This window comes from Ovis canadensis, chromosome 16 (assembly GCF_042477335.2).
Source record: "Ovis canadensis isolate MfBH-ARS-UI-01 breed Bighorn chromosome 16, ARS-UI_OviCan_v2, whole genome shotgun sequence".
NCBI lineage: Eukaryota > Metazoa > Chordata > Mammalia > Artiodactyla > Bovidae > Ovis > Ovis canadensis.
In genome coordinates this window covers 48549168-48572209 of record NC_091260.1, presented here as the reverse complement: position 1 = coordinate 48572209, position 23042 = coordinate 48549168, and the positions used below count along the sequence as shown (strand labels likewise).

The window sequence follows — 23042 nt, the reverse complement described above, 5'->3', positions numbered from 1 at the left end:
TAGCTTACAAGCAATCACTCTACTCCTTGATACACATCTTAAAGGAAGGCTCTCAGAGGTTCACACGGGGATATGGACAAGAAGGTGCATTGAACCATCAATATCATTTTCGGTAATAGCAAGTTGAAGGTGAAATATGCATAGGATGCATACCATGGAGAGCTGTGCAGTAGTTAACAGAAATAAATTAAATATACATATATTCACGGATGAGCCTCACAAAACTCATTAGTCTGAGTGTAAAAAAACAACCAGAATGAGCTATAATATACTGTTTATGCAAACTGAAATATATACATATACACATACAACAATATACAAAGAATGTGTACAAAATACATATACACACCAAGTGCATTAAAATATTTTACGCCGATGAGATAAGGAAGGAAAGAGAGTGGGTCGTGAAGAAAAAAAGGGAATAAATAAGTAAAACAAGAGGACTTGCATGGACTAATGATGATATTGACTCATTAATGACCCTATGAGAATAATTAACTCGAACTTTCATATCTGAGGGAACAAAAAATAAAACATCATTTGCCTCTTACCATCAGAGTGCATGACACTGTCTTGATTTTCTTCATTTACAGGGCCTCTGAAAACAAGAGAGAGGAAAAAGTGAAAATGGGATAAGTAGATGCTCCTCTTACAATGAAAAAGGAAAAAAAAAAAAGGATTCTTTAAAAATAACTCTTGGGCTTCCCTGGTGGTCCCGTGGTTGGGAATCTGGCAGGGGACCCATGTTTGGTCTGGGAAGATCCCACATGTTGTGGGCACCTAAGCCTGTGTGCCACAGCTGCTGAAGCCATGCTCCACAGCAAGAGAAACCACCAGCACGAGAACCCCATGCCCTGCACTAGAGAGCGACCTCCACTTGCCACAGCCAGAGAAAGGCAGCAAGCAGCAACAGAGACCCAGTGCAGCCAATAATAGTAATAAAAATAACAAAATTTAAAAAAATGAGATAAAATAACTCTTTTCTCTTTCACATCTACTCTGATTTAAAACTTCAAAGTCAGTAGAACAGGTTTTAGCTTTGTACTGGCGCTGCTACTGCTGCAAAAAAGTGGAGAATTGGGGAACTTGTGTCCAGCACTGTCCATTCAAAGTGAGCACCTACAATTAATCCATAGTTTCAGGGCAGTAATATGTTTTTCTGTTAAAGTGAAAGTGAAATCGCTCAGTCGTGTCCGACTCTTTGCGACCCCATGGACTGTTGCCCACCAGGCTCCTCCGTCCATGGGATTCTCCAGGCAAGAATACTGGAGTGGGTTGCCATTTCCTTTTCCAGTGGATCTTCCCAACCCAGGGATTGAACCCACATCTCCCGCATTGTAGGCAGACGCTTTAACCTCTAAGGACAGTATATCAATAAGTCAATTCTGAGTTCTGAAGGCAGATAATTGGCTGTACGGTATAGATTTCAAAGGCCATTAGTTTCAATCCTGGCTCCTCCCCCCTTTCTAGGTATTCTCCACCTGGCTTTGCTTCTTTCAGCTGTGGCTTGGACTCCAAGGTGCTTCATTTCAAACCACTTCACTCCAACTACTCATAACAGTCATCAATACCTGGGCCCCATGAATCCCTAATGATTTATGGAACCATCTGTATTCTCTATTTCTATTCTTGGGTTGATCAGCACAGCTGGGGAAAATTGCCATCTTACTGATTTGGGAGATTACAGATAATTGACATTCAGTCTTAGCTGCACTCCCAACACTATCCTATAAAATCGTTACACCTTTTTCCTAGTCAATCTTCTCTTACATCATTCTTGATAACTATTCAAGACCTTCACTTCTTCCCTTAAATCTCCTATTTATCTCCTTTCCTTTGTCATTAGATGATTCTGTTTCTTATTTCACTATTTAGCTGTTATTGGGAGTGAACTTTCTTAAGAAAATACGTTTCTTTAACTTCCAAGCTTATCTACAATTACACCCATCCTTAGATCTCCAAAGTTCTTCTTTCCGTCTGTGTTCTGAATGCTATCTGAATGATCAGTTATTTCATACCTTTTATTCCTTTTGTGTGTCATCGTATCATTTATTTATTATTATTATTGTTCTTCTTCTTTCACTCCCCATCCCTAAATATCTCACTATAGTAAGTCCTCTACAAACAAATCTTCAAGTTGCAAGCTTTCAAAGACGTAGATGTGTGTCTGTGTTTGCATATCCAGCTATGTCAGGAGTAAGTGAAATTGCAGCTTGCCCTCTGTCTCCTATTGCTGATGATCCTTCAGCTCTGCTATCTCCCACCTCTTCTCCCTCCTCCAATTAGTATCTCTTCTTGCCTGTCCACTCAATACCAGCCTCTGTATCTCAGCTATTGTAATGTTCTAGTGTATTTTGAAGACACTGTACCATAAGTGTAAAAATATTTTTTTTTACTTTTTGTGTTTGTTTTTTATGTATTATTTATGTGAAAAGTATTATAAACCTATTACAGTACAGTACTATATAGCCCATTGTGTTAGTTGGGTACCGAGGCTTGCAGTTACAGCCTAAGCAATACTTACAACCTAGGTTAGAACAAATGAACTTATGGGCTTTCTCTCGGAATGGACCTTGTTCATATGTAAGGGACTTATTATACTGTTTCCTCCCTCAGCTCAAGTTACTCTCATTCATAAAGAACACGCATTTCTCTTCACCTTTCTAAATTCTGCACGTCACCACAAGGAGATCTTCCTCTTCCTAGCCCAGGTAGGGAAAACTGTCCGTGCTCACTTTACTGGCTCTCCTCCTCTTTGTCTCTTCATTGACTGCAGTCTAACTTCCTTCGCTAATCCTTCACTGAAACTACCCTTACGGCTATTTTGCCTTCCTGGAGCTTCTTTTGGTTCCATGAGAAATCTCGTCTAGCTCATGTCTTGTCTCTCTGGTCTCAATCCCACAGTTTTTTTGTGGGTTAGTTTCCTCTGACTCCTCTTTTAATGATGGTGTTCTTTGTGTTCTTGTCTTGGCTTCTGCATTTTTTTCCTTCTGCCTTTGCCCCCAGATGGTCTTACATTCTCACATGCTTCCTCACCTTCACAAAGTATCTTAACGTCGGCGACTTCACACTGAAATCTCTAGCCCATAGAGAATCTTGTATTCTTTGTTTCAGACACATCTATCTATCTGTCATCTGCCTATCTATATATTCATCTTTCTATCTGTGTTTGCATGTCCCACGGATGGCTCTATATTAACATCCCTGAAGTGGAGGTTTTCCTTTCTCATGTCAGCCTAAATCTATGTTTCCTACTCAGTTTCCTACCTTGGTGAATTGCACCACAAATTCACTTCACCACCCAAGCCTCACTCAAAAAGTGAGAGCCTTTATTTCTTACTCTTTTACAGTGCTATGTCAAATTAATCAAGTTCCGTCAGTTCTATATATTTAATGTCTCCTATAATACACTTCCCTTTCCATCTCTCTCCCCTGTCCTCCTAGACACAAGAGCAGGATTCTACCATCACTAGTGTGGAGCCCTGCAGTGGCCTTCGGGATAGTCTTTTAGTAATGAGAATTGTGCTTCATTTTTTTCTACCCTTACAGTCCTTTCTTTATTCAGCTGCCAAAGTGATCTTTCTAAAGTGAAATTAATACCATTTGAAGAATGTGAACAGGAAGAGCCTTGCTATCACTTCGGCCATAAAAAAGGCTTAGTGGATGTCCTTGTGACTCTGGAAGAAATACCTTAGATACATACATGTAGTCATAAACTTTTATCTAATAAATTCACTTAAAAAATTGAACATTTAAAAATTAACATATATGCATAGCTTACTATCTAGGTAAGTGTGAACGCCCAGTGAGATTGATCATGGCATGACACTTGTTTTTCTTCTGAATCTTAGAAGATTCAGAATTAAATACAGAAAGGATGAAGTAATTCAAACCCGTGATACAAAAATCTGTGAAATAAATTTTCTAATCATTGGGACAATAATGTATGTTCAATATTTTAAGTGTTTGTTATGTTTAAGAAATTTGTCACATTAGATATGTGTGAGTTAGGCTTATTATTTTAGTTGAAAACTCAGGACTCTTAAGTGTTGAATGTCTATGATTGCTGGCCTCACAAAACAGAGTCAGCTAAAATTACGAGCTCCTGATAAAAAAAATCCACCATCACTTAGGAAGGAGTCTTATGTCTTACCTAAACAAAGAAAGAAGCACATTTAGAAAATAGAACGAAATTTGATCAAGCGCTTGTCTATATCCAACAGCCAGTTTACAGAGGAATGGGGAACACATTCCTTACTATAAGGAAGCAATCAGCACAATGTAGAATGTGGGCAACTATAATGCCCACCAACAACTTGATGTATTCAACAAATAAGCTGCAATAAGTAAAACGAAAGTAATGCAAGAGGAACCTATAGCTTGAAAGAGAATTGCAAAACATACAAACCACAGACTTTGCTTGGATTCTTACTCAAACAAACAAAAAGACCCACACAGGATTTAAGAGACAACTGAATAGTGGCTTGATGTTTTATATTAAAACAAAGGGTCTATTTTTAGGAATACCTACTGAAATATTTATGACTGTAATTATATGATGTTTGATATTAGTTTCAAAATAATACGAGATGAGGGAAGTGGGTAGCGTATAGATAAAACAAGATTGGTAGTGAGCTTATAATTGTTGAAGTTGGGGAGGGGTATATGGGTACTCATTATATTATTCTCCTTGCCTTTTTTATGCTTAACATTTTAAAAAATAAATATGTTTCTTTAAAAGTATCTGAAAAATCCAATTATAAATGAAATTGGATTATTTAAAGGAACTGGATATGATTTAATGGATTTGTGAGTTGTTTACAAGTTCTTGGGAGGGTTTTGCTGAGCAAAGTTATGAAATTTGTTCAGTCAGGCATCAGAAATGCTTAAAAATAAAATTCAGTATGTAAATTCATACATGCAATGTCAAACATGTAAACGAAGTTTATTATGAGCATAAGTATTGATATGAAAGAATTTAGTCTGAGTTGTCCAATCATTGATCAAAGATCCCCCTGAAAAGAATAATTTTTATTGAAATAAAAATTACTGGGTGTATAAATAGCATAGCAAATTATGTGAATTTAAGTACTTAAATTAGGCCCTTACACTATCAACTTTAGTAAATTGGGTATTAATTAAAAGCATAAGATGTAAAACACCTCAGACATCAAAATACATTGACATCCTATAGAATAAAGCCTATTGTCCTTTTCATAGTGTGCAGGTCCTTAAGATCAGTCCTGCTCTTTTACAGTTTTATTTTTCATATTTCCTCTTCTTACATTTTCTTTCCAGATATTAACACTGAATCCACTTATTCTCTGAAGACTGGTTTCTTGTTCCTCCATGCTTAGCCCACGCTATTGGCCTTCTCTGGAGTAATCCTCCCTTCTCAGCATCCCCTGTGGAGGCCCTCCTTAATCTTTAAGATTCTCCTTAAACACTCCCTCCTCTGTGAAGTTATCTCAACTCCCCCAAGCTCAGGCAGTCGCTACCTCCATCTGTCATACATTGCTCACTACAGAGACTATTCTGGATCACTGTAATTATACAGCAGTTACTTGCAGGTCTCTCTTCCTTCACTTCATTTCACTTCATTCCTACTATGAGACCGTAAACCCTTGGCATGATGAGATTATGTCTTTGTTAGTTAATTTATTATTATGACTGTCATTTTTAGGAAGCTGTTAGAATAATTCTTGTCAGGTATAGGACTTTTGACTAAATTAATGCTGTCTTAGTAACACTAAGAAACTAGCATTTATTACTAAAGCAAATTGTTTATTATTTTTGAAAATAATATTAAGTTAAAAAGACTACTGGACTTGCAGTTAACTTCCTGAAACACACAGAAGAGTAACAAATATTTGCAAAATGAAGATCTGGGTAGCATGCTCATTCATATCTACTTACACTTAATTCAAACCATTTATTACTTATAGATAATGTTTACATGCATGCATATATTCATGGACCCAACATTATAGCATTTAAATTTTAGTTTTATATAGGTCTGAATTCAACACATATAGAACAGCAAAATATTCACTAAGTATGAAATAATATTAAGAATAGGAATAACAGTGAAGAATAAAAGGAAGAAAGATGAGGGGGAGAAGGAGGTGAGCGTCATGGATAGACCCAGATCAAACTGTAAAAAAAGAAAAAAAAAGTGTTACAGGCATTGAGAAAAGCCAAACAGAGAGAAACAATCAATGAAACTAGTCACAACCCAAGTCCTAGAAAATGAAGCAGAGGGAGCGGGTGAAAAAGAAAAGGAGGCTTATCAGTTGTTACAGTAAGGACGTCTATTCAAGAAGGTCTTTCACTATAGTTCTTTGTTTTTCTACTTTAGCATACAGAATTAAAAAAGAAAAGCAAAATTAATTGAATGTTATGACTGTCATGCTCAGAAAGCTATTAGAGCTCTATTTCCTGACTTTTAAAGATGGGAAGCTATTGACCTTTATACCTTATTTGCCATTCATGACCTTTATTCTGTGACTTCAGTATTTCTCAGTTTGATTTTTAAAGACAGAGGAAATCTAAGTGACACTTTGTTCCATGCCTGCCCTCACTGAAAATGAAATCCAGTGAATTTTTCTCTGGAACACGTCTTCCTGTATTTAACGCATGAGAAATTATACAATTATGATGACTTGTTTAAGCCAATGGACTTAGGTAAGTCTGTCTGGGAGTGCATGACTGATACAGCAAGTCTCAAACTCCAGAAAATGTTAAATATTTCTAACTAATAAAAAAGGTTACAATGGTGAATTCTCACATTTCCTCTAATTTTAGAGCCAGAAAAATCTTACACTAAGAATGACCTCAAAATAAGATCTGGTTAAACTTCCCTTTTTCAACTTTAGTCATTTCTATTAGTTATTATTTTTCATTATTTCACTTTTCCTGTCTCATTACTATTAATAACCATGTAATTTGCCTTGTATACTAAAATATTCAACTATTGGTTCTATATTCATATGAATAATCAGTTACATTGTTAAAATTATAATTACTTTTTTAAAGTGGCACCAAGAAATATGTTACCCTAAAGAAGTTGATTTGAACACTGAAAATGATAAATGAGCTCTTCTGACCCATTTCATTTCCTCTTCAGACATCTGAATAAAATAGAACATGGAGCTAGCTGCTTTCTGACCACTAGGTGGGGAAACAATACAATTTAAAATGCACTATAACTTTGGCTTCAACTGCTTTCTTTTAAAATATGTTTATTATTTTAAATTCTCACTTGCCTCCTATTCTTTACATTCTTAAGGAAAATTCTGACCTGAACAATATAATTCCAAGTGACTTCTAGGAAGCAGGCAGGTAATAATGGCCATGTGATCCTCTGAAATTCTTTCATTGATCCACATTAGAAGTTCTTTTCCTTGCCTTAAGCAACACAGACTCAACACCCTGGGGGATATGTGAAACTTATCAGTCATTTATGCCTCTTGAGAGCCAGTCCCTCATTTGAGCACTGGTTCTTTTTCTAATCCTTGGTTCCAGGAATGCACTTCCTCTGTGATCCTAACAGTGTCTGACTTGAAGCATGGAGTATACACCCATGACAAACACATATTTATAACTCAGAACTCCCTTCCAGCTCTTCACTTCTTACACCTAACTGCCTCCTCAACATCTCTGCCTGCATGCACACCACAAGTTTGCACAGCTGGGCTGTCCTGATTTTCCCCACTCCCAAACTTGCTCACATTCAGCCGGTCTCATTCAGTTATGGACACATCATCCTTAGAGTTACTCAGGCTCAGAACCTTGGAGTCGCCCTGGATCCTCTTTTCCTTTCATACCCCAAGTCCAAATTCTGTGGTCTCTACCTTCAAAGTACATCCAGAATCTGTCATCATCTCCACTGCACCATCCTGGTTAGAATATCTTGCCTGCATTTCTGTAGGATCTGCCTAACTGGTTTTCCTTCTTCAACATTTGCCTATTACCTCTTTTCAGACAACAATTAAGGCAATACTCACAAAACGTGAGCCTGAAAACATCACTGACTGAGCAACTTCACTTTCACTTTTCACTTTCATGCATTGGAGAAGGAAATGGCAACCCACTCCAGTGTGCTTGCCTAGAGAATCCCAGGGACGGAGAAGCCTGGTGGGCTGCCGTCTCTAGGGTCGCACAGAGTTGGACACGACTGAAGTGACTTAGCAGCAGCAGCAGCTGCAGCAGCCACTCAAGCTCTTCAGCGTTTCCCATGTCACTTAGGATAAGAGCCATCATCTCTATCACGACTTGCAGGGCCTCCATGAGTCTGTCTCTATTACACTTTCCATCTACTTCAGCCTCAGTTACCGCTTTCCGAGTCCCTAGACATTTGAGGACTTTGTCCTGTCTGTCCTCTCTGATTAGAATGGTCTTCCTCCAGATATGTGCATGCTTTAACACCTTTACTGCCTTGAGTCTTTTCTCAAGTATAACTTCCTATAAGGGGAGCGACCCTCATCTCTCCTTTTAAAGTTGCAACACACTGTCCCCAGCCCTCACACCACCTAACCTGCTCTACTTTATCCCATATCACTCGATATTTCCTAAAATTCTATATCCTTTACTAGTTTCTTATTTTTTCCCTTATGTCTCTTGCCACCTGCTTTATGTGAGTAGGGATCTTTATTTTGTTCACTGATAATTCCTGAACTTCTATTACAAAGGCACGAACTGGTGCCTCACAAAATCATTACTAGAAGGGTGGTGGTGCAAAGTAAAAGCACAGAGACACCCATCTTTCACAATTTTACTTAAAGATCATTCTATACATTTCCCTCTCGCATGAAATATAAATTTGTGAGTCTGACTATCAAGACCTACTTTACTTTCATTTCCTCTTTGTGTCTTTTCTAGCTTCCCCTGCTTGGGGGAAAGTTTCCAACCTAGATATTTCTTCATTTTGGATTTTACTTGGGCTCTTTGATGGAAGCCTGAAAGTCTTACACCATATACCACATTTTTACTTTTGAAAAAATAATCTTCTGACAGATATTCCTTAGCTTTCATCTTCATCTGATATTTAACTTTTAGATCTGACAGTTCCAGCATATCTAGGCAATGTAACATCTAAATTCTTGTTTCTCGGCATCTTTTTTTTTTTCTGAGAATATACATTTTGAGGAGTTGGTAACTCTTAAATGAATCAGACTTTTGAATTAGGAGTCCTTAATAAAATGGAAATAAGGATGAAGTTAAGTTTATTACAACTGTTGGATTTTGCTAATTTCTAATGTTACAGGCAAAAATTTGAACCTGGTTGACTGGTGGACTCTTTTTGACTTTGTATGAATTTCCTACAAATGTGGGAAATTGACCAACATTGGTAGGCTGCAGTGCTCCAGGCTTCCGGTCTCTTTGAAATTTGTTCTTCCTTCCACACCTGTGTATTCCTCACCTTATCACAGTGGATTCTAGGGGCAGGTTTACAGAAAAGAGTTAACGTAGCAGGCCTGAAGCTGCTATTTTAAAAAGAATCTTCTACCAAGATAGTCTGTTGGCTTATATCTGGAAACTCAACTTCTAAAGCATTCCTTGCACTGATAGGAAAAGTTGCCTAATGATAAGAGTGCATTGCTGTGCCTAGACTGTATAAACAACACGACTTATGGTGAACACCTGCTTTACTTCTAGAAGTCTGGTATTTTGGTAGTTGCTAGGCAGAAGGTGCCTAGGTGGCAGCTTTCAATAGAAAGATGACTCTAATCGGCTTCCCTGGGAAGCAATACCACACATGTATTGCATTTTTGTAGCTAGAGAAAGGAGCAGTTTTACTCTGTCCACTGCCAAGTTTAGAAGAGTATGACTAGGATAAATCTTAGCCACAAGTACTCCTGTATGCTAGGTCCTGTGTATCCTTGCGGTTGATCACCAAACTTAGGACTGGTCCTGGGGACCCTCAAACAACAGGAATAGTGATAAACCCACCTCAATGATTTCTTCAGTCAAAGAATTACCAGTCTTTTTGCCTTATCAATTATCAAGAATTCATACTCAAGGTATTTACTGAAATTTCTCACTAGAATTACACAGAATCCAGAAGCCTAATTAAAGCTATCTGTTGGGATAGAGTCATTATAGTAAGCCTCAAAAGTACTGAGATCAAAATGTAATGGGTTAAATTCTTAAGAGTAGGATAAAGACATAGGATTTAATACATGTGAAAAGAAAGCAATTTATACAGAAATCAAGTTTATATAAGAGCACATATTAGTTATTTTAATTAAGTTAATATTTATTTGACACTCATATGTTAGTAGGCAAATGGCTCATATTCTGCTTTGGTAGCTGGTTGTCATATAAACTAGGATTCATAAACTCGAATGCCTGGAAGGGCATGTGGTTAACATAAATGTAAAATGCAGGTTGTAAGTAAGATAGTAAACTGCTCTAACATCTTCTAGTCAGCTGGAGTTTTGCTTTTAACCAACAGCACCCCCTCACTCCCCATCAAAGCCTAATAAAGTGAAACGTAGCACTAGCCACCCATGACAAGTGTGTTTTCAACTCTTGTTCTAAATTGTAATTATCAGCATTGAAGGAAAGCTGTCAATCAGACATGATATTAACTGGGTCTATCATGAGGATTATGGATATTAAGTACTTTAGATGTAATGAACATCAATCTCGTAGGGGACTGAAGTGAAGGAGAAACAACTGTAGCTAAGTATTTTTGGCATATTTGTGGTAAAGGATAACCATGCAAAACAATTTTTTAGAAGAAGAAACCGAAGATCTACTCTGACTTGTCGATAGAATCTATGCTTGCCATTGTCTATTTCTCTTTAAAACAATATTTCATTCTATCCCAGTCTTCTGCTTGTTGTTTTCTCAGCCAGCTCTTCTGGTAAATCACGGATAAAGAGCCTGTGCATAAAAACATATACAGTTTTGACATGTCTAAAAAGTACCATCTAAGAAACGTGAGAGTGGGCTTGAATAAGTTTCCTGTTTTTTAAATACACAGTCAGAAATCTGGTTACTTAGAGAAAACCTCCGTTTTTTTACTTATAGGAGGTTATTTAGCAGAGTGGTTAAAAGCATACAGGACAGTCTGCTATTGAGAGTCACTTAACCTCTGTAAAGTTCCATTTACTCATCTGTGAAATGATGAAAACACTACCCACTCAATAAAGTCATAAGGATTATATATGTAAAGTGCCTAGCACATTACAGGCCACCAATAAAATGTGGTGGTACTGGTGGTATAATGGTGGCATGAAAATGATGGTAGCAGTGATGATAATGCTAGTGGTGGTGGAAATGATGAAGATTAAGGAGATGGTGGTTGTGTTGACCTGAAGAATGCTTCAGAACTTCTAAAAAGGCTCTAGAAATTTTCTTCAAATGAACTCTTAACGGGAAAACCATTGCCAAAGCAGATAAATAAGAATTGCTTAAGGATATGGAGGTGTGAGAGCAGCTTGCTAAGCCATCTCTTCTCCCTGCTAACTGACCACTTCTTTTGCTCCACCAGAGTCACATGGAACCCTCAGCACTCAGCCAAGCATAGTTTGAAAATTCCTGACAAGAGACTGACAAAGAAATGGTGAAATAATCTTTTGCTTACTTGAGGTCTAAGGGAGGTTTAATGTTTCTGGGAGGTAGACTTGGGGCTGGCAATTGTGTTGGGTGAGATGCTGGCAATGGTGGTTGGCTGGCTGGATGGGATGGTGGAGGTGGTGGCAGGGCAGTTGTTGAGAAAGTCATTGGTCCTTTGTTGGTACCTATGAAGCAAAACAAAAAATACTGTGAATTAAGACAAATCTTCACCATGCAAGAACTGACCATTCCAAGTATGCAGAAATGAGGATTTTAAACATAATAATGAAGGAAATGCATTGTGGGTTGAATTAATGCTTTAAAGAATTTTATACTCTCAGTATCACGGGACATAGATTTTTAACTGTTCCATTTCTCCCCACCCCCCACCAACCAGTTTACTGATGTATAATTGACAAATAGAATTTTAAACTGTATAATGTGATGATTTGATACACATATATATTGTGAAAGGTTTCTCCCCACCAAGTTAATTAATATATCTATCACTTTACGTATTTGTCTTTTTGGGAAGGGTGGCAAGAATACTTAAGTTGTACTCTTTTAACAAATTTCAGTTATACAACTGTATAGTGTTGTCAGCTGATAGTGTTATCAACTGTAGTCACCATGTTCTGTTTTAGATCCTCACACTTTATACATCTTACCCTTTGACCAACCACCTCTCCTTTTTCCCCCCAACTCAGCCCCTGGCAACCACTTTTCTACTGCTTATATATTATATAAAAAGTTTCCTAATTCTTTTTAGATATTTCTGCCTCTTTTATGGTAATTATTAAAAATACTATCCTTTCAGGAGCCTGGCTACAGTCCATGGGGTCGGAAAGAGTTGGACATGACTGAGCGACTTCACTTCACTCCACTCTCTGCTCACTATCCTAGTCCTCTTGGAGTTTTAAAAATTGTCCAGTCCCTACACCCATGACTTGTGACATTGCTTGACAGGAGAAAATCTCACAGGCTTAGCTCGTGTTTTCTTTTGCCAGCCATTTTTTGGGGGGTTGAGGTAGGGATAATTAGTTCCCTTATAAATCTGATAAATGAAAATTTCTGATTACATTTATATGTTAGAGATATTTTTGTCTTTTTGTCATAAAGTTAAAGTTTTTTGATATTTAAGGCTAACTACTTTTTCTTGAATTTGATTAGTAAATTTTTTCATGGATAATTTGTCACTAGAGTTACATTTAAGAAGGCCTTCCCTACCGTCAATTCAGTTCAGTTCAGTCACTCAGTCGTGTCTGACTCTTTGCCACCTCATGAATCGCAACACACCAGGCCTCTCTGTCCATCACCAACTCCAAGAGTTCACTCAAACTCACGTCCATCGAGTCAGTGATGTCATCCAGCCATCTCATCCTCTGTCGTCCCCTTTTCCTCCTGCCCCCAATCCCTCCCAGCATCAGCCTTTTCCAATGAGTCATCTCTTTGCATGAGGTGGCCAAAGTACTGGAGTTTTAGCTTTAGCATCATTCCTTCCAAAGAAATCCCAGGGCTGATCTCCTTTAGGACGGACTGGTTAGATCTCCTTGCAGTCCAAGGGACTCTCAAGAGTCTTCTCCAACACCACAGCTCAAAAGCATCAATTCTTTGATGCTCAGCTTTCTTCACAGTCCAACTCTCACATCTATACATGACTACTGGAAAAACCATAGCCTTGACTATACGGACCTTTGTTGGCAAAGTAATGTCTCTGCTTTTGAATATGCTATCTAGGTTGGTCATAACTTTCCTTCCAAGGAGTAAACATCTTTTAATTTCTTGGCTGCAATCGCCATCTGCAGCGATTTTGGAGCCCAAGAAAATACAGTCTGACACTGTTTCCACTGTTTCCCCATCTATTTCCCATGAAGTGATGGGACCAGATGCCATGATCTTCGTTTTCTGAATGTTGAGCTTTAAGCCAACTTTTTCACTCTCCTCTTTCACTTTCATCAAGAGGCTTTTTAGCTCCTCTTCAATTTCTGCCATAAGGGTGGTGTCATCTGCATATCTGAGGTTATTGATATTTCTCCCGGCAGTCTTGATTCCAGCTTGTGCTTCTTCCGGCCCAGCATTTTTCATGATGTACTCTGCATAGAAGTTAAATAAGCAGGGTGACAATATACAGCCTTGATGTACTCCTTTTCCTATTTGGAACCAGTCTGTTGTTCCATGTCCAGTTCTAACTGTTGTTTCCTGACCTGCATATAGGTTTCTCAAGAGGCAGGTCAGGTGGTCTGGTATTCCTATCTCCTTCAGAATTTTCCACAGTTTCTTGTGATCCACACAGTCAAAGGCTTTGGCATAGTCAATTGAGAACACATAATTATTAACCTTATATTTTCTCCTGTTTCTAATTGGATACATGTTCTTACATTTAACTTTTAATAATTATTAGTAATTTATTTTGGAATTAGACGTGAGATCAGGATCTATTTTTATGGGTTTATTATTGTTCATAAGTCATTTATGAATGTCCCAGGACCATTTGTCTAATAAGGTATTATTACTTACCTCTTCTTTCATAAAACAAATATTAAAAATCCTAGTGAATGAGACAGATAATGCAGATTGTTATTTTAATTTATAAATAATATGGTTTGATAGAATCATAAGTGACTTGAAAGCTTTACACAAAGAGAATAAGCCACTGTGAATGGGTATTAATAAACCATTGGTGGTTTAGTCACCAAGTCGAGTCCGATTCTGCCACCCCATTGACTGTAGCCCGCCAGGCTCCTCTGCCCATGGGATTTCCCAGGAAAGAGTACTGTAGGGCATAGCCATTTCCTTCTCCAGGGGATCTTCCTGACTCAGGGATTGGACGTGGGTCTCTGCATGGCAAGCAGATTCTTTACTGACTGAGCTACCAGGGAAGCCCTAACAAACCATTATCCAAAGAGAAGAAAAATTATTTGTTAGCCATTTTGATATCTTTTCACGGAAAATGTTTTGACAAGTGGCAGACCCCACCACATGAGAGTGATCTAAGGCCTGAAGCTGAGAAATTATAGACATGGTTTGGGGAATGCTGAACTGGGTAGACTAGAACCCAACCTACCCTGAACTCTGTGCGCTACGGATTTATCTTTACACAGGATTAGGAGGCTTTCTCATGGGGCTGCTGGGGCAGCCCCCTGCTGTTCTTCTTGCTGGGCATCAACTCCCTCTTCCCTGGTTATAATAACTTGAGCTGTCCAGAAAGTGGGGTGATTCCCTGGACTTGTAACTCCAAGGGGTCCTCAGGGAACTATGACAGCCATCTCACCATCACCACCAGAGGGCGTGCCTGAGGGTGCAGTCAAACCAGAGGAAGGGAGAGCTGGGTGATGGAGAACTGGATGGTTTGTTTTTTCAAATTACTTTTGGAAAACTCTTAGAGACAGTCTGACAGGCTAAATGAGACACTAAACTATAAGTGTCTTGTTCATTAAACTTGAGGGAACACACACTAAAGTATTCTTATGTTACACCAGTATTTAGCAATGGGATATTTTGCTTTGCAAAATCTATGGTCACTTTCAAATACTACAAGGAATATATTTGCACGCATACAAATAATACTAAGGAAAAGCATCTTAGTTTTTCAGGGAGGCAAAAAACAGGTAGACTTGCCCTACTCTAATATGATTGGCTCTAAAATCTTAATGTAAACTTCAAAAATTGTGCCAAAATATAATTAATAATATCAGAATTCTCAAAAGCAAAAATCTAGTCTGATGTCATGGAAGCAAAGAATGGATATTGAATTATAATAAAGCAAATAAAGAAGAAACAGAAACAATAAATCTATAGGAAATTTCTGAGATTAATTTTAACATTAATAAATCATTTTTTTGCTAGGAACGACTTTAGGCATTTTGCACATGGAATTTTATTTAACTTACATAACACTTCTTTAGGTGTTATCTAGTTTCCATTTGATAAGTAAGAAAACTACCCAACTTCAGAGAGTCAGTAAGCAACAGATGTGGAATTCAAACTTGGCCAGAATATAAAACTTAGTTGATATCTTATGATGTTTGTGCCCTTTCTGCTATGTTCTGTCCATGCTCTTAAAGTCATTAGATGGAAATCATTGCTAAGTTCAAATGGATGTACTAACAGATTTTCATAAGTCCAACTTTTCTAATTGGTGCTTTGCCTCTTAGCGAAATATTGAGCAACTGCTTTCAGTATTATTAGGGCAATATTAACTCTGGAGACTATAAAATAATCTAGAAAGGAATTGAAATAAAGTGGTGTTTTGGGTACATGTTTCAGAATTTGACAATCAGATAGCAGGAAAGTAGACATCCAGGAGTTAGTGGAAAATAGGCCCCCAAAGATGGTTGACTGATACAGGTTAACAGGGCAAAAAATATCTCATGATTTGGAATTGAGGAGCTTGAAATAAAATCATGAAAAGATCTAAAATATATGAAGTAAAACAAAGGGAAAGAACAACAAGTTTAGAATTTAGTTAGTATCAAGAATTAGAAATGTAAAATTTGAGAGTTAACAACCAAAACTCTGATCAATCTATCTATCTATATATTTGGGTCTTATCCCTCAAGTCTCAGAGATATCAATATTGCCTAGGTAGTCTGTGGCTTTACAAGAATTGAAAGACCATTTGGAATTTCTTCCTCCGAGAAATGTGCAGGGATATGGGCCACATTGTAGCAGACAGAGCAACACTACTGGACAGTCCAGGACTGCTCAGGTGCAGGGAGCTAAGCAGGCAAATTTATATCCTACTGCCCCCTCTCATCCCAAGTCAGATTCAGGAATTATGTTCCTGGACCATTTAATAGGAGCTTAAGGCTTAAGGCCTTAAGTATATTTTCACCCTGCTTATTTAACTTACATGCAGAGTATATAATGAGAAATGCTGGGCTGGATGAAGCACAAGCTGAAATCAATATTGCCAGGAGAAATACCAATAACCTCAGATATGCAGATGACACCATTTATGGCAGAAAGCGAAGAAGAACTAAAGAGCCTCTTGATGAAAGTGAAAGAGGAGAGTGAAAAAGTTGGCTTAAAGCTCAACATTCAGAAAACTAACATCATGGCATCTGGTCCCATCACTTCTGGAAATAGTGACAGATTTTATTTTCTTGGGCTCCAAAATCATTGCAGATGTTGACTGTAGCCATGAAATTAAAGATCCTTGCTCATTGGAAGAAAAGTTATGACCAACCTAGACAGCATATTAAAAAGCAAAGACATTACTTTGCCAGCAAGGTCTGTCTACTCAAAGCTGTGGTTTTCTACAGTAGTCATGTATGGATGTGAGACTTGGACTATAAAGAAAGCTGAGCACTGAAGAACTGATGCTTTTAAACTGTGATTTTGGAGAAGACTCTTGAGAGTCCCTTGACAGCAAGAAGATCCAACCAGACCATACTAAAGGAAGTCCTGTTCTGAATATTCATTGGAAGGACTGATGCTAAAGCTGAAACTTCAATACTTTGGCCACCTGATGTGAAGAACTGACTCATTGGAAAAGACCCTGATGCTGTGAAAGATTGAAGGTGAGAGGAGAAGGGGACAACAGAGGATGAGATGGTTGGATGGCATCACTGGCTCAATGGACATGAGTTTGAGTAAGCTGCAGGAGCTGGTGATGGACAGGGAGGCCTGGCGTGCTTCAGTCCATGGGGTCACAAAGAGCTGGACATGACTGAGCAACTGCCCTGAACTGAACTAAGGCTTCAAGTAGATGCTGGCCATTTTGCTAAAAAGCTGAATGGGAGTTTGACTTACACCTAGTTGTAACACTTGAACTTCCACAAGAGATGTAATAAGTTTGATAATAAAATTCTTAACCATAATTTTAAAGTATGCCTAATAGCAAAAACAAAAGAGAACCGACCGTACGTACAGTAGGGAGCAGTTCATACTGGTTACAGAAAAATGGGAAGAGTTGTGAACGAAGGGGAGCGAAATTGCAGAACTGTCTAGGACATGAAAACAGCTCTCAAGAATCTGGGAAGTTAACAACTTTTGATTTGAGTTTTTCATTCTCTTTAATTTTGGGAGCTTAGTAGAGGCCTTGCACAAGTCATGTGCTCTGACACATGGGTGAACACTCGGGCCATTTTACTAGGAGGAAATGCCTGGCAGGGGCCTCCATGAGTCTGCCATTAGTCCCCAGGCATTATCTGCCCAACCCTGAAGGGTGGTTCCAGGTTCACTGAAACACCAGCTACCCAAAGTGGTGACGTTACGTCAGGATCTAAAACTATAAATGGAAAAGCAGAATTGAAGGGGAAGGGAAGAATGAGTGGGGAGAAGGGGAGGGGATAATTAACGAAGAAACTTTGACAGTGGTAGTATACTTATATATAGAAAATGGAAATTGTGTTATTTCACAAACTTTGTACTTGAGATCTTTTTTTTTTAATTTTAATAAATACTGGTTCCTGGTATTGTGACAATTCTTTTGTAATGTAAAGATCTATGAGGACTCAGGAAATCTACCCCTTAGATTCTGACACTGATGACTTTTGATGAAGAAGGTGCTTGTAACCTTCACGGTCCACGAGGTCTAGGGAGCATCTTGAGTTGTGGTTCTGGATTTCCTTTTCAATCCATGGATTCCTTAAGAAAACCAAAGATACTATGAGGACGTCTCTGGTGGTCCAGTGGCTAAGACATCACACTCCCAATGCAGGGGGCCTGGGCTTGATCCCTGATTAGGGAACTAGATCCTGTATGCCACAACTAAGGGTTCGCATGCCACAACTGAAAGATCAAAGATCACATGTGCTGCAACTAAGCCCCAGTACAGCCAAATAAATAAAATAAATATTAAAACATCCCAAAAAACAATGTATCATATCATCCCCAATCACCATAAAACCTTGACTGTAGAGTTAATTTCCAGTCATGATTTTGTTGGGATGTCTTAGAATTGAGTCAGACATTAGAAAACTGATTTTACCACCAGCTTTACACCAAACAGTCCTTTATCTTCAGCAAATCATTTAATTTCCATGTGATTTAATTTTTCTATCTGTCAAATGGGAGTGGTATGACCCCAACTATTTCATAAAGGTTTAAAGATTAGATGAGCTGATATGTATTGAAAGCATCTTGAAAAGTCTGAAGCATAGTATAAACATAAAAGATGATCACATAAGGATGAGGAATGTGACAAAGAAAAATCATTACTGAGCTATCCTGACGAGTTATTTTGAAATCAATAGTTTGAATTTTTATAAGGTCTTAAGTTATTTATTGGGGAATTATTATGTGCCTGCCCCCAAAATTGATGCTTTTGAATTGCAGTGTTGGAGAAGAGTCTTGAGAGTCCCTTGGACTACAAGGAGATCCAACCAGCCCATCCTAAAGGAGATCAGTCCTGGGTGTTCATTGGAAGAACTGATGTTGAAGCTGAAACTCCAATACTTTGGCCACCTAATGTGAAGAGCTGACTCATTTGAAAAGACTCTGATGCTGGGAAAGATTGAGGGCAGGAGGAGAAGGGGATGACAGAGGATGAGATGGTTGGATGGCATCACTGACTCAAAGGACATGGGTGTGGGTAGACTCCGGCAGTTGCTGATGGACAGGGAGGCCTGGAGTGCTGTGGTTCATGGGGTCGCAAAGATAACTGAGTGACTGAACTGAACTACACTGCCCCAAGATTTAGCCATTGAACTGGCAATGTGGAATATAAACTTTTATCTTCTATACACTTGCGTAGGTCGACATATGGCTATTGTTCATCCAAATGGGACAAAAAGCTCTAGCAATTGTCTGGTATTTCCTGAATCTAGGCTGATAAACTCTGCACTAAGAACAATCTAAGTGTATATTTGATGGGGTCCCTAGTAATTGTCTGCCCAAGCGAGTCATTTACACTACCTAAACACAGCCTCTTCAGAATCTGGTCTCACCGAGACCTTATCGCGTTTACCATAATAGTTGTTTAAAAGCTCCCCACATTCCCGGACCCTCTCACTCCTTCCTCGTTCACCACGGATACTTTACCTTTTATTTTACCAAGATCATGGAGAGCACTCTACTGGACCACCTCCATTTACCTTTTGTTCTAACTTAAAACCTCCTTTCATCTTGCTTCCCTTATTTCCTTTGCCTCTGATTCTCTGGAAAAAATGTCATTCTTACCAATACTAACTGCCATTCTTGGTTCATAACATGCCTGCTTTTTTATAGACTTTGCTCCATTAATCAATAACTCCTTCACTTTCATCAAGTAAGAAACAATTATTAAGCACTTACTCTGTGCTCTGGACTGTATTTCAGTCTTTACGATGCACTTCCCATCTTAAACGTGGTTTGATCTCCTGTACGTTAAAGAAACACAACAATATCCTTACTTCCTTGTCCCTCACTCTAGTTAACAGCTGCTGTTTCTCATTCCCTTCACAGCCATGTTTCTTGAAACAAATGTCTTATATTTGCCACTTCTATATATATCTTTATTGTGCTTCAGTGGCTTCATGGCTGAGGGAAGAATGAAAAGTTCTGGCATAGAGAGTTTTGAGTTTCAATTCAGATTTCACCACTCATATTCATTTAATTATTTATTACTCAGTTTTGGGGCATGAGTAAGTTGCTTGACATCCCCAAGTCTTTCTTTTCTCATCTGTGAAATGGTCATATACACCCACCTTGCAGAAGCATCTGAACCTTATAGTTCTTAATAAACATTCCTATTCTTAGCTATCACTTAATCTGGCTACATCATTGATACATGGCAGTCTCCCCATCTCAACTGTAAAAACCAAAAGCTTTTCCTCAAACCAATTATGAATAATTAGGATATGCATAATTAGGATATCAGTTAGGATATCTTGGAATGGACTAAGAATCAGGAAGTGTAACTCCTTATCCAGCCCTTCAGGTAATGAACAAACAAACATTGCTTTTACTTTCTTGATTCCTGTGTGTGTATGCTCAGTCGTGTCTGACTCGTTGTGACCCCATAGACTATAGCCTGCCAGGCTCCTTTGTCCATGGAACTTTCCAGGCAAGAATACCGGAGTGTGTTGCCATTTCCTTCTCAATTCTTGATTCCTGAACAACACCAGAAGGAAGTTTTCAGCATGGGAAGTGGAATGGTTTGATAGAATACTTGTGCTGAAATCATTCAGATCTAGGTTTGACTACCAATCCCAACTTGTAGTAGTTGTAGGGCACTGGATAATGTATTTTGCTTTTCTGGGTTTTATATTCCCTGGATGTTAAAATAAGACTACTGCTTCCTAACATGCAGGATGGCTATGAGAATTAGAAAGAGTATGTACCTACTATTTATACGCAACAGGGGTGTTCTGCTTAAGAAGTATCCTAGCATCTAGAACCATTTTTTTTTCTACATGGGACAGGCTCTTATTAAACCTTCAAGGGCACTTTTATGTCTCTATGTGTAGAGAGACTAGGATAATCAAACCTTACTATGCTTTTTTTCTTTTAATTTTTGTTGAGACATAGTGGATGTATAATATCATGTTAGCTTCAGGTATAGCCTAGTACGATTTCTTTTAAAAGTTTTCTAGGGACTTTCTTGGCAGTGCAGTGGTTAGGACTCTGGGCTCCCAATGCAGGGGGCATGGGTTCAATTCTTGGTAGGGAAACTCGGATCTACATGCATGTGAGATCAGTCGTTTCACCCGTGTTCAGCTCCCTGTGACCCTATGAACCATTGCTTGCCAAGCTCCTCTGTCCACAGGATTCTCCAGGTGAGAATGCTGGAGTGGGTTGCCATGCCCTCCCCCAGGGGATCTTCCTGACCCAGGGATCAAACCTGTGTCTCTAGTGTCTGCTGCAGATTCTTTACTGCCGAGCCACTGGGGAAGCCCAAAGAGCTACATGGCAAGGCCACACACAAAAAAAGTTTTCTAAACTTCCACTTGTGCTTGAAACAGCATGCTATGCTGCACTTGTGACCATTTTGCTACAAGCAAGCTTCTGACAAGCCACCTGTTTTTTTTAAGCGTCGTGTGGTTGCTCTCCTTATACTCTGGCTTGACACCATGCAGCCGAGTGCTGCTGGGCGAACTCTCTCATCTGTACACAGAGCACTCACACATGGTTTCTTATGCTAATTTTATGTTTTGTAAAGTTCCCATAAATTACGTTGTCACTTTTAAATTTAATCTCTTCCTAGTTAAATAGTAAACAGGCTGGGTCTGCACCGTCGCCATCTGTGTCTGCCCCACAACACTTTACATCTATCATGCATAGCAGGGTATTTCATGTCTTACTGATTCAGACTTTTTTTTCCCTCTCTTTTCCCTTTAGGAAAAAAAATAGTTTATTGTGGAATAAATATATGCACAGTAAAATGCTTAAGAAAAGATAAGAGGGAATACTGAAAAGAAACATCTCACATTCTAATCCCATCTCCCATTTTCCAAAGAAAACTGTTATCAGCCTCATATGTGTCTTTCAAGAAATATCCCATGCATGTTGTCACATAAATTGGACCTTAGTACATACAGTATTCTGTACTTTGCCCTTACAACAAATTTCTTTAGAAGATTTCTCTTTACTGGCACAAATAGGGCAATGAAATTTTCATAACTGTGGCATTCTCCATTGCATAGATTTAGTATCATTTATTTGACCCATCTCATTATTGATGGAAATTTTGATTATTTTTTTGAAAATTATTTTATCAAGTAAGAACTATATGGGTTTAAAGAGTATACTTTAGGGACTTTTCTGGCTGCCCTGTGGTTAAGACTACCCCCTCCCAAGGCAGGGGGCACAGGTTCAAACCCTGGTTGGGGAGCTAAGATCTGTGTGGTGCAGACCAAAAAAAGAAAAAAGGAGTACAATTATATGGAATCAATATGTTTGTGTTAGTGCAATCATCATCCTAATCTAATTTTAGGACACGTGAATCACCACAGAAATAAAGCTGACCGATTATTTTCCTCACCCCATCCTCTCCCCCTTACTCCTGCCTTAGGCAACCACTGATTTACTTTTGGTCTCAGTGGATTTGTTTATCCTGTGTTCTTCATTTTGATAGAATCATACAGTATACGGCCTTCTGTGACTGCTTTTTCACTTGGTTGTTTTTGAGGTTCAATCATGTTGCAGCAGATATCAAGATTTTATTCTTTCTATGGCTCGTTTATATCCCACTGTATGGATACCACATCTACTTATCTGTTTTTCAGTTGATGGACTTTTGAATTGTTTTCATTTTTTAGCTGTTACAAATAATGTTGGTATGAACATTTGTGTACAAGTTTTTGTGTGGACATATGTTTTCATTTCTTTTTACTATTAATATATGCCCAGCATAGAATTGCTTAGTAACTGTATGTTTACTATTGGGAACTTTAGTTTGTTTTGTATTTTTTGATATCTTTGGGTTATTAGACAAGTACAATTACAAAATTATTCTTGTACTTATATGTTTGATCACAAGTTTGAATATATGTGTAGGGTAAATTCTTAGAAAGTGGACTTCGTGAATCGAAAAATAGAACATTAAAACACTT

General features: G+C 38.3%; 1 protein-coding gene across 3 annotated transcripts in view; it reads right to left on the bottom strand.

Moving 5' to 3' along the window:
* FYB1 (FYN binding protein 1) overlaps window positions 1-23042 on the bottom strand; it is a 172546-nt gene that overhangs the window by 35831 nt on the left and 113673 nt on the right. For all 3 annotated transcript variants that reach the window (XM_069555984.1, XM_069555986.1, XM_069555985.1), the window contains exons 3-4: window positions 11594-11750; window positions 552-598 (exon numbers count right to left, since the gene is read on the bottom strand). In XM_069555984.1, the coding sequence (XP_069412085.1) occupies window positions 552-598; window positions 11594-11750 (204 nt within the window). The remainder of the gene's footprint in view (window positions 1-551; window positions 599-11593; window positions 11751-23042) is intronic.